Genomic DNA, 12,401 nt, shown 5'->3' on the forward strand with positions numbered 1-12,401 from the left:
AACAATTCCTGCTAGTAGTATTCATTTTCAGCCAGCTTCTAAAGTTTGCCAAAAACTTCAAGTGTATGGTTAGATAAATTTTATTATTATACAAATCCCTAACAAGGAAGTAAATCAATGCCGGCTTCAAACCATCCTTCACCGCCCAAAATACTTTCTAAACTACATCCTTCCTCCCATACACGCATTACGATGTCCATGTTACTTTTGATGGTACCCATTTTGACAGTTTCGTACAAAACTTCTAAAGCTTTCCAACTTTGTTTCCGATTTTCATCAGTGCTAGAGCATAATGCCACATAGAAAATGGGCCAGACCATTTGAGTGATAATCGGAGAAGATGACGGAATTGTATTGTAAACCGATAAAAACTCAGTAACTATTGCAGTAGCTTTTTCCGAATGTATATGTACTGATGGAACAGCATCTGGAAACTCACTGGCAGAAATCATATTTCTATTATGCTCTATCATTTTAGACATTTTGGAAAAATAGTGCAGCTCCAATTGGATCGTAACTAAGATTGCTGCCAATGACCATAATTGAGCACACTTTAACCTATCAATGTAGCTAAATGCAGAGCCATGAGGCAGTATATATAGTACGTGATCTCTATAATGCAAGCATCTGTCCCTGAGATCCATCAAGTTTTTATGGCTTAGCTTTATTTGTTGTAATAGACATTCTTGCTGAGAAAATAACGTCATAACTTTCTTTCGGTAAAGACATAAATCATACAGAACTCTGAACATTCCGACAGGACAACCATTCATCTTGTCTGTCGAAATTATATCACTGCTTTCACCAAACCACTTTGGATCACAGTATGGAATCCTACAATCGGGAGATACTATTGCTGAAACAGTATCAAACCATGATAGAACACACAGTAAGGATTGCGATTGCTGAATTTTCTTCATTTTCTTGTTGAAGAGTGGATCAGATGCAATAGATGCGGACAACTTGAGAAACATTCTTGCCAATGCAGAACGCCCACTTTCCAAAACGGCAAATAATAAATGTACATAGAGCAATAACAAAATAACCATGAAGTTTGTGCCTTTCTTTTTATTGGATTCTGATTTAATTCTAGAAATTATTTTGGGAACATTCAAATCTAAATCATTAGAGTCTTTCATTTGCTCTTCTGAATTCCGTTCATCGTGATCGTCATCATTACTATTACCATTGCTATTGTTTTGATCATTGCAATCGACATTGTGCTCGGTTTCATTCTCGTCAGAATTTGATGCGGAACCTGAAGTCGAGCTGTTTGCATCTGAATGGCCTTTCTTATCTCTTGTCACTGTAGTGCTTGTGTTTGTGTTTGTGTTTGTGTTTGCAATTCCACCGGTTTTCACGTATTTAATCAAATACTCCATTGTGTTATTAATATGCAAAAGACCCTTTTTATAAAATTCGTCTCCTCCATTGTTGACATATAGGTGCATCGAGGATAAAGACAAAAAGCATGATTTTGCCAAATCCATCGATCCAAACTTCATCATTAATTGAGGCCATGGAGTTTGTGGATGGGCGTCTAAAAGATAAATCACCTTTTCAAAAAAGTGTTTCAGAATAAGAATTTCTTCCCTTTTTTTCAACTGGGGACCAAGATGGCTAGAGTCTAGCTCTAACTCATTATGGCTATTATTGTGGTATGGTAAGTTATGACTATCAACGTTGCCAACTCCATTATAAGACTGAACATTGGACAAAGAGGCACTAGGAATTGCTGGAGAAATTGATGCAATGTTTGAATAGTTTGGGCTTGGAGGTAAGTTCAAACCCGAGCTTGAAGTGGTCATATTCATATTCACATGGTTATTCATGCTAGTGTTTGAATGCGAGGAATCGAGAGGTAAAAAGGAAAAATCGACAGAGTTCAGTAATCCATTATCATAGTTGTCCAATATATAGTCTAGACCCGAGAAAAACGCACGTTCAAACTGTTGGGGATCATTAAAGTCTAATTCAAAATCTCGATCCGAAGTTGTTGAGACAGAATTCGTATTCTTCCCAGTGTTTGGCGCAGACAAAATGTTTATATTGGAATTTGTATTTGAAAGAATTGTGTTTGAGCTAGAATCTCTGGATACCAGTAGGCTAGGTGAATCTGAAGGAGTAAGGTCTATATTCGATGGGTTTAGCAGAGAATCCACGTTTGGTAACGAACCGGACTTTGAATATTCATTTGAAGAAATCAATGATTTGATCTGAGGCTTTGCATGTTTCGTAACCCTTGGGTGCTTAGATTTTCTCACACGGTCTTCATTGTAAGAAGGAGACTCTAGCTTTCGTCTAGTTTCTGTACGACTTTTATGGTTTTCAAAAGTTGTGTCTTCGACACCATTTTCCTCCATTTTGACCGAGATCTCTTCCGCTGACGGATTGTGGGGGTTATGACTGTTTATTATAAAGGTGTCTCCGGCATCTTTTAGCTTTGGACGACCTCGGAAACCGTGTTTCTTTTCTCCTCTGATATTGAAAGAATCATTTGAGTTTCGGGAATCATCGACGTCAAATACCAACCTAACCCCATAGCCTGCACAGACTCTTCCCGACTCCGTGCAGTTTTTGCAATATGGTTTTGTTTCATCGCATTTTCTACGACGCTTTTTACAGGTGAAGCATCCGTTTCTTGACCTGGTTATCTTTTTCTCCATCAGGGACTCTTCCTTGTCTTGCTCAAGATTCATCATGGGCAAGTCTCTCTTTCCGTGACAAAGAAGAGGTTACCAGATTGAGTATCGCTATGGACAAGAAATATTTTTCAAGGCTAAGCGATGCCTGTCTTGACGTGTCTAGTTATGGCAACAAGAAACACCTTTACTTGTAGTCTACTAGTGGCTAATTTTTCCATCGATGCCATCATAACCAAAGCTGATAAGCTTAAGAAAAAGGGACACCTCGGCGGCCAGCGCACCGAGTTTCCCGATTAGGCAGCCATATTCGCAGACGTCTACTTATGATCATATTTTCACCATATTATTATTCATTAAACGGAATTTAAGATATTTTACACTATACACGATATATACTATCATAACTAGATGACCAGCTTATAATTTTTGCATAGCAGCAACATCAGTAGATTGAACCCAGTCTTCACCTTCTTCGATGAGGTTTTGTAATTCTTCAAGAGAAACCTTGTCATCTTCAACGACACAGTTGATTTGTAACTTCTTGATACCGAAACCGACAGGGATGAATTGGTGAGCACCCCAGACCAAACCTGGCATCTCGACACCCTTGACGTGAGCGAGCATAGCGTCTAAGTCGGTTTCATCATCCCATGGCTTGACATCTAATGTGACAATGGACTTAGCAGCAGGCTTTGGACCCTTAGCAGCCTTCTTGGCGTTGTAGGCAGCGACTCTTTCAGCCTTTAATCTTTCAACTTCGGCGTTATCTTCCTCGTCGTCAGAGCCGAAAAGATCTAAGTCTTCATCGTCTTCGGCAGCAGCGGCAGCTGGAGCACCAGTGCCCTTTGGAAGGGTTTCGAATTCTTCAGAGAAGGAAGCAATGTGGTTGAACCATCTGGAGAAGTTTGGGTATGCGGATTGGAAAGCCTTGAAAGCAGCAACGTCAGCTTGAGTGGCAGAAGTACTATGGCAACAAAAATAGTATTGGCATGGCAAAGGAGGAGAGACTAATGTTAGTATGTGTTGGAAAAATTTAGTCATTTTCGAGATTTTTTCCCGCGCACGTGATTTTTTCCAAATAACTTTTCAGTATGAAAAAAAGTAACCGCTAGATGAATGAACTGGGCCAGAAAAGAAAAGAAGGTAGAGGGAGAACAAGAGAAAAGGAAAAATGGGGTGATAATAATGTGCTCAGGGTAACGACTGCGTCAACAGCCTTCTTTTTGATACTCATACAGCGGGTCTTGAGTCCGCCTCATAAACATGGACCAAAGAATATGATCATCATCGATATTATTAACAGTGAAGAAAGTGAGAAAAAAACAGAAAAAGGAATAAGCCAAGCAGGAAAACGTAGAATGCTGAGCCAGCCCAACAACCATGTGCATCCACATCCACCTGCTGCCACAGCGGCAGTGCAGAGAGGAAGGAGGACGGCGGAAAAAAACGCCCGACCACCGTGCGGTTCGGAATTAGTGCTGCAGTACGTACCCTTCGACGTAGGACTTGTCCTTCAAGTAGTCGTTCAACTTGGAAACGGTTTCAATCTTAGAGAAGTCTGAGAAAGACATTGTGTTTGTGTGTGTGTGGGTTGGGGGAACTGAAGAAGAGATTTATCAGCGGAACAGCGCAGAAGAAAGAGAAGGACAACGCAAGAACAAGAAACGTGCCAGCAGGAGGCAGGTGGCAGGCAAGCTGGCAGCGCTGTGCTTTATTATTTCTCCTCGCCTTGATCCTCGACGTCGAGATTCCGCAGCGAGCGAAAAGTGCGTGGGCCCCAAGCTTGTTGCAGGGTTTTTCACGTTGCGGCGGGCGCGAGAAAACGATGTTGATTCCACCCGTGCACCTGAACAAGGAGTAGCAGGAGGTGAGGGCCGCAGCAGGAGACGGAAGGAGGAAAGAAGGTGAAGATGAAGCGGAAGGAGACGCCAAACGGGGCAAACGGGGCAAGCGGTGGACAGAGAGGGCGCAGATCGCAGGCAGCGAGAGAGCAACCAGCAGATGTCATCGAATATCACGTCGAAGCCGCTTTTCCCACAGGCCCTCACGACCTCATTCTCGCACAGACTCTCGCAGTCAAACAGTGCGCTGTTCTCGAACCTCTCCACGTCGAGAGCATCCAAGAGACAGGCGACGTCGAAGGTGAACTATGCAGAGGACTACCCAGACATCGACTTTGACTTTGAGGACTCCAACAACAACAACGGCGTGGGCGGCGGTAGCCTGAACGGGGCCGGCGGTAGCGGCATCCTCAACAGCGGGGCCGGCGGCGTGCTCGTCAACAACAACAACGGCGGCGGCACTTTCAGCGGCAGCATTATTGACGGGAACCATTACGGGACAATTAACGGACTTGGTGACGTGCTTGGCGGCACTGGTGCTGCTGGTGGCGACGTCAATGTCAACGCCAACGGCGCCAGCGTGAGCGGGAACCGAGACTTTGAAGACGACGACGAATACGTGGAGGACGACGACGAGAAGAACGACGCCACGTACGAGGACCCGAACGCGGCGTTTGACATTTACCGAAACTTGATTCTCAACTCCAACAACAGCTCGATCAACCTCTCGAACTACCACGGCAACAAGGAGGCGCCACAGGACCTTCCGCAGATCGTCTTCACGCCTTTCGAGGTGTTGTCAAACTCCGCGAATCCGGAGGTCATCATACCGATCAAGTTGAAGATCAACACCAGCGGGGCTGTGATTAACGACTGCTTCCTCTGGAACCTGAACGAGACGTTGATAACGCCCGAGACTCACGCGGCCATAATGTCGCAGGAGCTGGACCTCGCCCGAAACACAGAGTCGTCCATCGCCAACCAGATCAAAGACCAGATCCAGTCGTACAAGGATCTACTTGCAAACCCGAACAACGCCATCATCGATCAGTTCCTATCGAACGAGAAGGAGTTCCACGTCGTTTTGGACATCTCCGCAAACATTGGTGAGGACTTCTACACAGACAAGATCGAATGGAACTTACTCGATGACACATACACCCCGGAGATGTTTGCTAAGTCTGTGTGCAACGACATCGGCCTCAAGCCTGAGTTCGAGACCGCCATAGCTGTCGCCATCTACGACGAGATTTACAAGTTCAAGCGAGAGCTCATTGAAAACCCACAGCAGGTGTCGCAGAATATGGATTCCTTACCTTTCTTCAACCTCATCAACCCTGACGACGCGTCCAAATCGATTGTGCAGGGACTTCGCTACGATACCAAGAAGTACGGTGAGGAGTTCTCCCCTACAGTGGAGAAGTTGAGTGAGTGGGAGATCGAAAAGAGAGAGACCGAGAAGGAGCGTAATTTGAGAAGGAGAAAGAGAGAAACCTTACGTGTGGTCAGTGGGGTTACCAGGTGAGTGATTCCCTTTGGCAGTTTCCTTGTTGATCTCCCTACCCGTTTTTCTGTAAGCTAGATGTAAATTCTGTATACTAAATCCAACTTCAAGTAAACACTCCCGTGCACGAAATATGGAGATGGTCTAGAACCCCGCGTGTGAATAGTTGCGACGCGTGCTAGGAGAAAAAACTATTGCGTAATGGGCACTGCCGCCACGTACGGGGGAAGAGGAGAATGAGGCTTACGGGACAACTAATCGATTGTGCCAAATCTGAAAAAATGCTATTCAGGGGATGCCGGGAGAAAACTTGTTCTTGATCTGATTCTTGTTCTGGTTCCTGTGCTTCTTTTAAGCTTTCTCGATCCATTAAAAGCAGGAAACAGCGAAAAGGAAACTACAGGCAGCGTTACAACAGGCACCGACGCCAAAGATGGATTACATTACTATCCCCGATGACACTGCTTCCAAATCGCTCAAGAAGACGTTATGGAGATTGAAGACAGACGTCGTCAACAACCACAGGAACATGCGCAAGAAGCTGTCGTTTGCAACCTTTGCGTTCTTCTTCCTTTGGTATTTCATTGCTCCGATGTTCACAACTAGCTCACGCCATACCCACACAAACAATGGTACGAAGTTGTTTTCTTCAGACACAGCCAACTTCAACATGAAAACACACTTTGACCCGCTAACCTATATATACAACAGACTTCCTGCCAATGCGCCGCTACGTGCGCAATTGGCGTTCCAGTTCCCTTACGACGAACATAGCTCGATTCCAAACCATATTTTCCAGACGTGGAAGGTTGCTGCTGACGACAGCCAGTTCCCAAAACACTTCACGAGACCATACCAGTCATGGTCAAGCAAGAACGAGAACTTCACGCACACGATCATTACAGATGATATGATCGACGAATGGATTTTTCAAGAATTCGCAAACGTCCCGGCGGTCATTGAGGCCTGGAAACTCATGCCTAGATTTATTTTAAAGGCCGACTTTTTCAGATATCTCGTCATCTTTGCTCGTGGAGGAGTTTACTCCGATATGGACACATTATGTTTGAAACCAATTAACGAGTGGGCGATATTCAACCCGAAGTATCTTCCTTCCAACAGCAGGCTGAACGCCATAGGGTGCGCTATTGGCATAGAAGCAGACCCGGATAGACCAGATTGGGCTGAGTGGTATGCTCGTCGGATTCAATTTGTCCAATGGACCGTCGTTGGAAAGCGTGGCCACCCATTTTTACGTGAGTTGATTGCCAGAGTTGTTGAGGAAACTTTGAGAAAACAGAAGCAAGGAATGCTAAAACGCGTTGAAGGTAAGGACACAGGCGGTGATGTCATGCAATGGACAGGTCCTGGTATGTTCACAGACACCTTTTTTGACTACATTAACAACATTCATACAGACGGGAGTTATGGTGATGGGTTTGGTATCGGCACTAAATACTGGACCGATGGCAAGAAATACTCCTTGAAACAGCAGGAGTTGAATAGTGAAGGCCTGCCTTTACACTCAACCGACATGGAGATCAATTGGTTGAACTTCACAGGTTTAGAAAAGCCTACAGTTTATGACGACATCATGATTTTACCAATAACCAGTTTTAGTCCAGGTGTTGGACAGATGGGAAGTAAGAGTCCTAAACATGAGCTTGCCTTTGTCTTGCATATGTTTGAAGGAAGTTGGAAATCATAAATATTCTTTCTACTTCTAGGCTTTTGGGTCCATGCTTACGTTGCTACCTCCAATGTTCTCAACCATCGTTATCAACAAAGAAGAATAATCGATTATACCCTTAGAGCTCATAAAGCACCCATTTCGGAAGAACCCAAAATCTCGATTTTACATAGAACTAAAGAAAATACAGCATGTTTACGCATTTATTTATATATTGTATAAAACCTCACCATTCTAATAAAGCATAAGATTAATCAAAACTGTCGATCAGATTTATGAATTCGGTTGGCACAAATCGCTTTAGTATTCGACACCTCTCATTCATCGAATCTACAGACTTCAATATATATTGAGAACCTATCTCCAAGTAAAAAACAGGATTTTCTCTGGTGACCCGCTTGGTGATTGTATGGAATACTCTTCTTATCAAATCTACAGCTGCCATGTATTTTTCATAATAATCAGGGTATAGTTGATGGAAAAACGGAAGCAAGTCATCTTTAACAGAGAAGTCTGTGATATTTCGAATAGTGAAACTTTGGTCCCTTATACCTATCACCACTTTAAGGTCATTAGCAAATTTGCATTGGATCAACAACCGAAATAAAAAACTACCAAAGTGCACATTACCTTTTGACAATGACTCCAGTACTGACTTTTTGTTTGTAGTCTTGGCATGTGGTATATTGGACTTGCATAGTATCATCTTGATTTCAGTGTATGCTCCACTTTCTTTGTCATAGGAGTCAATTTCTGCACAATAAAGGCAGCTCATACCATCAATTTTCGTTTCAATAACACTCTGGTATAGATTGTAGTTATTTATCGTCTTTTGGGACGTTCCATGCGTCAGAAGATCTTCAAATCGGATCCCAGCATAGGACATTAAGACATTCTGCCCCTCTCTAGTCTCATTGTTTGCAATGATATACCGGTTGTTATACCACATGATGTAGAACCCAGATTGGCGCTTAACGGAAACATATTGAAAAAACGACGAGGGACAAAATACCTTGTACCATGAAAGATTCACGCCAGAATTTTGGACCTTGGAAATTTGGACCAAGGACTTGAGAAAGTTGTCAATAGTACTTTCATGGGATTTGAAAATTTTGGGCGTATAGTTTTTATATCCGAGCTTTGTGTTCCATCCAAACGGGTTAGCAAAACATTTACTATTCGGAGGAGAGAAAGAGTAGAAGTCGAACTGTTCTTTATCTAAAGTGACAGTTCCAGCCCGATCTGAAAAGAAAGCAACCTCTTTTCCATAAAATTTTGACAGAGAGGAAACATCAGTTCGGGGTATTTCCAGTTCAATTATATATTCAGGCATTGGATAACTCCGAGACTACTATTTTTTTACTGAAGTAAAGAAACGAACGCCGACACCGAAAGGAAGTAAGAAAAATCTCAAATATTTTTCTCGATCAGGAAGAGCTTCACAAAAATCATGCTCGACTAATCTGTGCCTGCTGTACTAAGTACCAAAAGTTAAGTCAATCGTAAAGGAGGCAGCTGTTGTAATCAGCTGTAGTCAATTCACGATCATTTTTTTATTGTGGGCATATTAAAGAAATTGGAACACTAGACATGATGAACCAAATACTAGGGGAATTACTTAACTGTGAGAATGAGAGAAGTGAAAGGGACGAGGGCGCTGAAAGTAATAATGCTATCCAAAATGATAACGATAATGGTGATAGCAGCAAATCTGTCCATAATGGGAAAAACACACATAGACGTGTAAGCTCTACCCCAATCTGGCCGACAGAGCTACCTGACGTTTTTCTTTTCCCGGACACTTTTTTCCAATTGCAAAAAGATTTAAACTACGGTGTTCTTGAATACCTCATAAGAATGGGCTATGCCGGCGCTGCTGACACATTCAGTAAAGAACTTCAATATGAGGACAAAAACATACACAATAACGTAAAACAGGATGATGACTTTAAAGGTCAAGATGATAAAGTTGTAGAAGACGAAGATAGTAATGAGTTTACCGAACAAAGTTTTGATCTACAAAAAGAAAAGATGAGCCAACTGTTCAAGACGGAAAACTTATCGGCGGAAAGTAATGAGACACTTGAAAAGTCGAAGCTTTCCATCAAGCAGCAGAGAGCCACGATTGGAATGGAATCTGTCTATGAGCGGAAGGCCATGATGATTATGTTGATGAATGGACAGGTCAAGGAGACAATTGAATTTATTTCTCGTAAGTGGCCACATTTCTTTAACGAATTTCGGATATTGAAACTTCGCCTTTTACACCTTCAAGCAGTTGAAATAATCCGAGAGTTCTTTGACAGCGATGTTAGCGACTTTACAGGCGAGGAGCTAGAAGAAAAAGAAGAGACATTTTTCAACGAGTTTGTCGAGTTTATCAAAAAAAACCTCAGTGACGAAAACATATTAAAAAGTTCAAGATTTATTAAAGATATGGAGCTCACTATGGCATTAATATCATACGGGACTTTCAAGGAGAAAGAATCAAAAGTCAGCTTTACAGAGCGTTTGCCACCAGAGTTGAAGAAGCTCGTCGATATTTCACTGAGGGAAACCATTGCTGTTAGAGTCAACAAAGCATTGTTGACCTACGTAGATGGCGTGTCATTCAGTGATGAGCTTGATGGAGGATTTGATTTCAGTGCGGCTTCAGATAGCGTTGCGAGCCACGAGGAAGAAGAAGACGAGAACGAAGAAAAGTTATGCCAAGAGGGGTCCGGATACGGAGTCGGTGATGATGACCCGAACGATCCACTCCTGCGTGCCGGTTATGGGGACTTCAGGGTCCTGCAGCGTTTCAGCAACGGAGACAGCAAACTTCTACAACTTGTCAAGCTCTTTGTTTGGTCTTACAAGCTGAATAGCAATAGTAATAGCAGGCTCAGCAACAGGCAGAAGCTTGAAAAGATGGCTGAAATAACACTTGGTCAATGAAGTGCTAGCTCTTGGGAAACTTTTTTACGTTCGATCATGTTTGTAAATCAATGAAGCAGGCTCGAAAACAGAACAGATAACAACCATGACTGTCGGTCTCGGGTAGATAGCCAATTGCGGGACCGGAATCCGGATGCGCGGAGGCCCTGGCGAGGAAATCGAAATCAAGAACGAATAAGGATGGGGGGGTTTGTCACCGTGTGGAGAGGAACTGAGGCCGAAAGAGTGTGTGAGCTGTGGATGTCGTTCGGTCTGTAGCTTTTCAGGGGGATTCAACACGCACTGTACAGCTATAGTGAGCGTGTTACGGAATCTCTCTAATAAGTGGTACACAGGAACGTTCTCTTTTTTGTCTCAAGTATGGTGGACGTACAAACACATGCCGATGTGGAAGATGACTTCCACAAAAACAAACATGAGTCACTGAAAAAACCAATAATAATACCTTCAGCAGACTACGATCTGCACCAACTGGATTCTTTGGAGAGTAAACATTTGAAAGAAACTAAGATACGGAAAATGCAAGCAGAAAGGGCTGTACAAAAGTCAAGGGCAACGGATGTTGTTGCCAACGTAACGCCGATAGCTACAAAGCCTGAGAAAAACAGTTCAAATGCCCATTCAACATTGCTTAACAAGCAGAGTCAAGAACACGCACAAATAAACAAGCAATCATTTGAATACGTTTTACGAAGCGGACTTGCCGGAGGCTTAGCTGGGATATCTGCCAAGTCTTTGATTGCTCCTCTTGATAGAGTGAAAATTCTTTTTCAAACAAACAACCCCCACTACAAACAATATGTCGGATCGTTTAAAGGAATGTTTAAAGCAATACAAACCATATACTCTAGGGACGGAATTCTCGGCTTATATCAAGGCCATTCAGCCACATTACTGAGAATCTTCCCCTATGCTGCAATCAAATTTGTTTGTTACGAACAAATCAGAACAATCTTGATACCTAATGATGAATATGAAACAGCAGGACGTAGGCTCCTTGCAGGATCATTGGCAGGTGTAACTTCCGTATATTTTACATACCCATTGGATTTAATCAGAGTTAGATTGGCATTTGAGACATCGCATCATTCAATACATCACGGAAAAGGAAAATTGTTCCATACGCTAAAACTGATATACAATGAAAAACCTAAAACTATGTACACAACAGGAGGTTATCCATTGCAAAGTGATGCAATTTTTACAAGGCTTCTATACAGATCCAGAGTTGCTGATTATTTCCCATGTGTTCTTTCACTGTCAAACTTTTATCGAGGGTTTGTTCCAACAATCTTAGGCATGATACCGTATGCAGGTGTTAGTTTCTATTCGCATGATATTCTTCACGATTTTTTTCGAAACAAGTGGTTGGCTCCATACACAGTCATGAGCGATAAGTCCAAATCAGCCACGCGATCAGACTCTTCATTTGACCATAGACCCCCTTTAACAACTTGGGCGCAATTGCTGGCCGGTGGTGGCGCCGGTATGCTGGCCCAAGCATCCGCTTATCCATTCGAAGTCATTCGTAGGCGTATGCAAGTCGGTGGAGTTACGAACAAATCTGGTGAGTTTTTTGGTTTGGCACATACTGCCAAACAGATATTTAAAGAAAGAGGTTTTCGTGGTTTTTACGTTGGTTTGGGAATAGGTTTCTTGAAAGTTGTTCCTATGTTTGCATGCTCTTTTTACGTTTATGAACGTTGCAAAGAGCTCCTTCTCATTTAAGGGTCATGTTTAATCACTTTTTGATACCACATCGTGTTAATGACCAAAATTTTGGA

The 12,401-nt window shown here is 42.8% G+C and overlaps 7 protein-coding genes across 7 annotated transcripts; 4 read left to right on the top strand and 3 right to left on the bottom strand.

The window, feature by feature from the left end:
- Positions 1–7: 7 nt before the first annotated feature.
- On the bottom strand, positions 8–2,815 carry PICMEDRAFT_15368 (hypothetical protein). Its single transcript, XM_019160795.1, has one exon. The coding sequence runs from the start codon at positions 2,700–2,702 to the stop codon at positions 99–101; it is 2,604 nt and encodes an 867-aa protein (XP_019018531.1). The 5' UTR covers positions 2,703–2,815; the 3' UTR covers positions 8–98.
- A 240-nt stretch (positions 2,816–3,055) lies between these two features.
- PICMEDRAFT_15371 (hypothetical protein) lies at positions 3,056–4,268 on the bottom strand. Its single transcript, XM_019160796.1, has 2 exons — positions 4,137–4,268; positions 3,056–3,609 (listed from the first exon to the last, which is right to left on the bottom strand). The coding sequence occupies exons 1-2, from the start codon at positions 4,214–4,216 to the stop codon at positions 3,063–3,065; spliced, it is 627 nt and encodes a 208-aa protein (XP_019018532.1). The 5' UTR covers positions 4,217–4,268; the 3' UTR covers positions 3,056–3,062.
- Positions 4,269–4,646: 378 nt separating this feature from the next.
- PICMEDRAFT_71492 (hypothetical protein) lies at positions 4,647–6,011 on the top strand (the record flags this gene model as incomplete). Its single annotated transcript, XM_019163938.1, has 1 exon — positions 4,647–6,011. The coding sequence occupies one exon, from the start codon at positions 4,647–4,649 to the stop codon at positions 6,009–6,011; it is 1,365 nt and encodes a 454-aa protein (XP_019018533.1).
- Positions 6,012–6,221: 210 nt separating this feature from the next.
- On the top strand, positions 6,222–7,833 carry PICMEDRAFT_15373 (hypothetical protein). The gene has a single exon (XM_019160797.1). It carries the CDS (start codon positions 6,424–6,426, stop codon positions 7,696–7,698), a length of 1,275 nt encoding a protein of 424 aa, XP_019018534.1. The 5' UTR covers positions 6,222–6,423; the 3' UTR covers positions 7,699–7,833.
- On the bottom strand, positions 7,824–9,015 carry PICMEDRAFT_76503 (hypothetical protein; the record flags this gene model as incomplete). The annotated part of the gene is made up of 1 exon (XM_019164949.1): positions 7,824–9,015. A coding segment is annotated over one exon (1,085 nt), but the record flags the coding sequence as incomplete, so codon positions are not given.
- Positions 9,016–9,138: 123 nt separating this feature from the next.
- PICMEDRAFT_112974 (hypothetical protein) lies at positions 9,139–10,797 on the top strand. The gene has a single exon (XM_019159777.1). It carries the CDS (start codon positions 9,271–9,273, stop codon positions 10,615–10,617), a length of 1,347 nt encoding a protein of 448 aa, XP_019018536.1. The 5' UTR covers positions 9,139–9,270; the 3' UTR covers positions 10,618–10,797.
- Positions 10,798–11,136: 339 nt separating this feature from the next.
- On the top strand, positions 11,137–12,345 carry PICMEDRAFT_31770 (hypothetical protein; the record flags this gene model as incomplete). The annotated part of the gene is made up of 2 exons (XM_019162719.1): positions 11,137–11,777; positions 11,826–12,345. 2 exons carry the CDS (start codon positions 11,137–11,139, stop codon positions 12,343–12,345), a joined length of 1,161 nt encoding a protein of 386 aa, XP_019018537.1.
- Positions 12,346–12,401: the final 56 nt, after the last annotated feature.

Source organism: Pichia membranifaciens (genome assembly GCF_001661235.1).
Source record: "Pichia membranifaciens NRRL Y-2026 unplaced genomic scaffold PICMEscaffold_2, whole genome shotgun sequence".
NCBI lineage: Eukaryota > Fungi > Ascomycota > Pichiomycetes > Pichiales > Pichiaceae > Pichia > Pichia membranifaciens.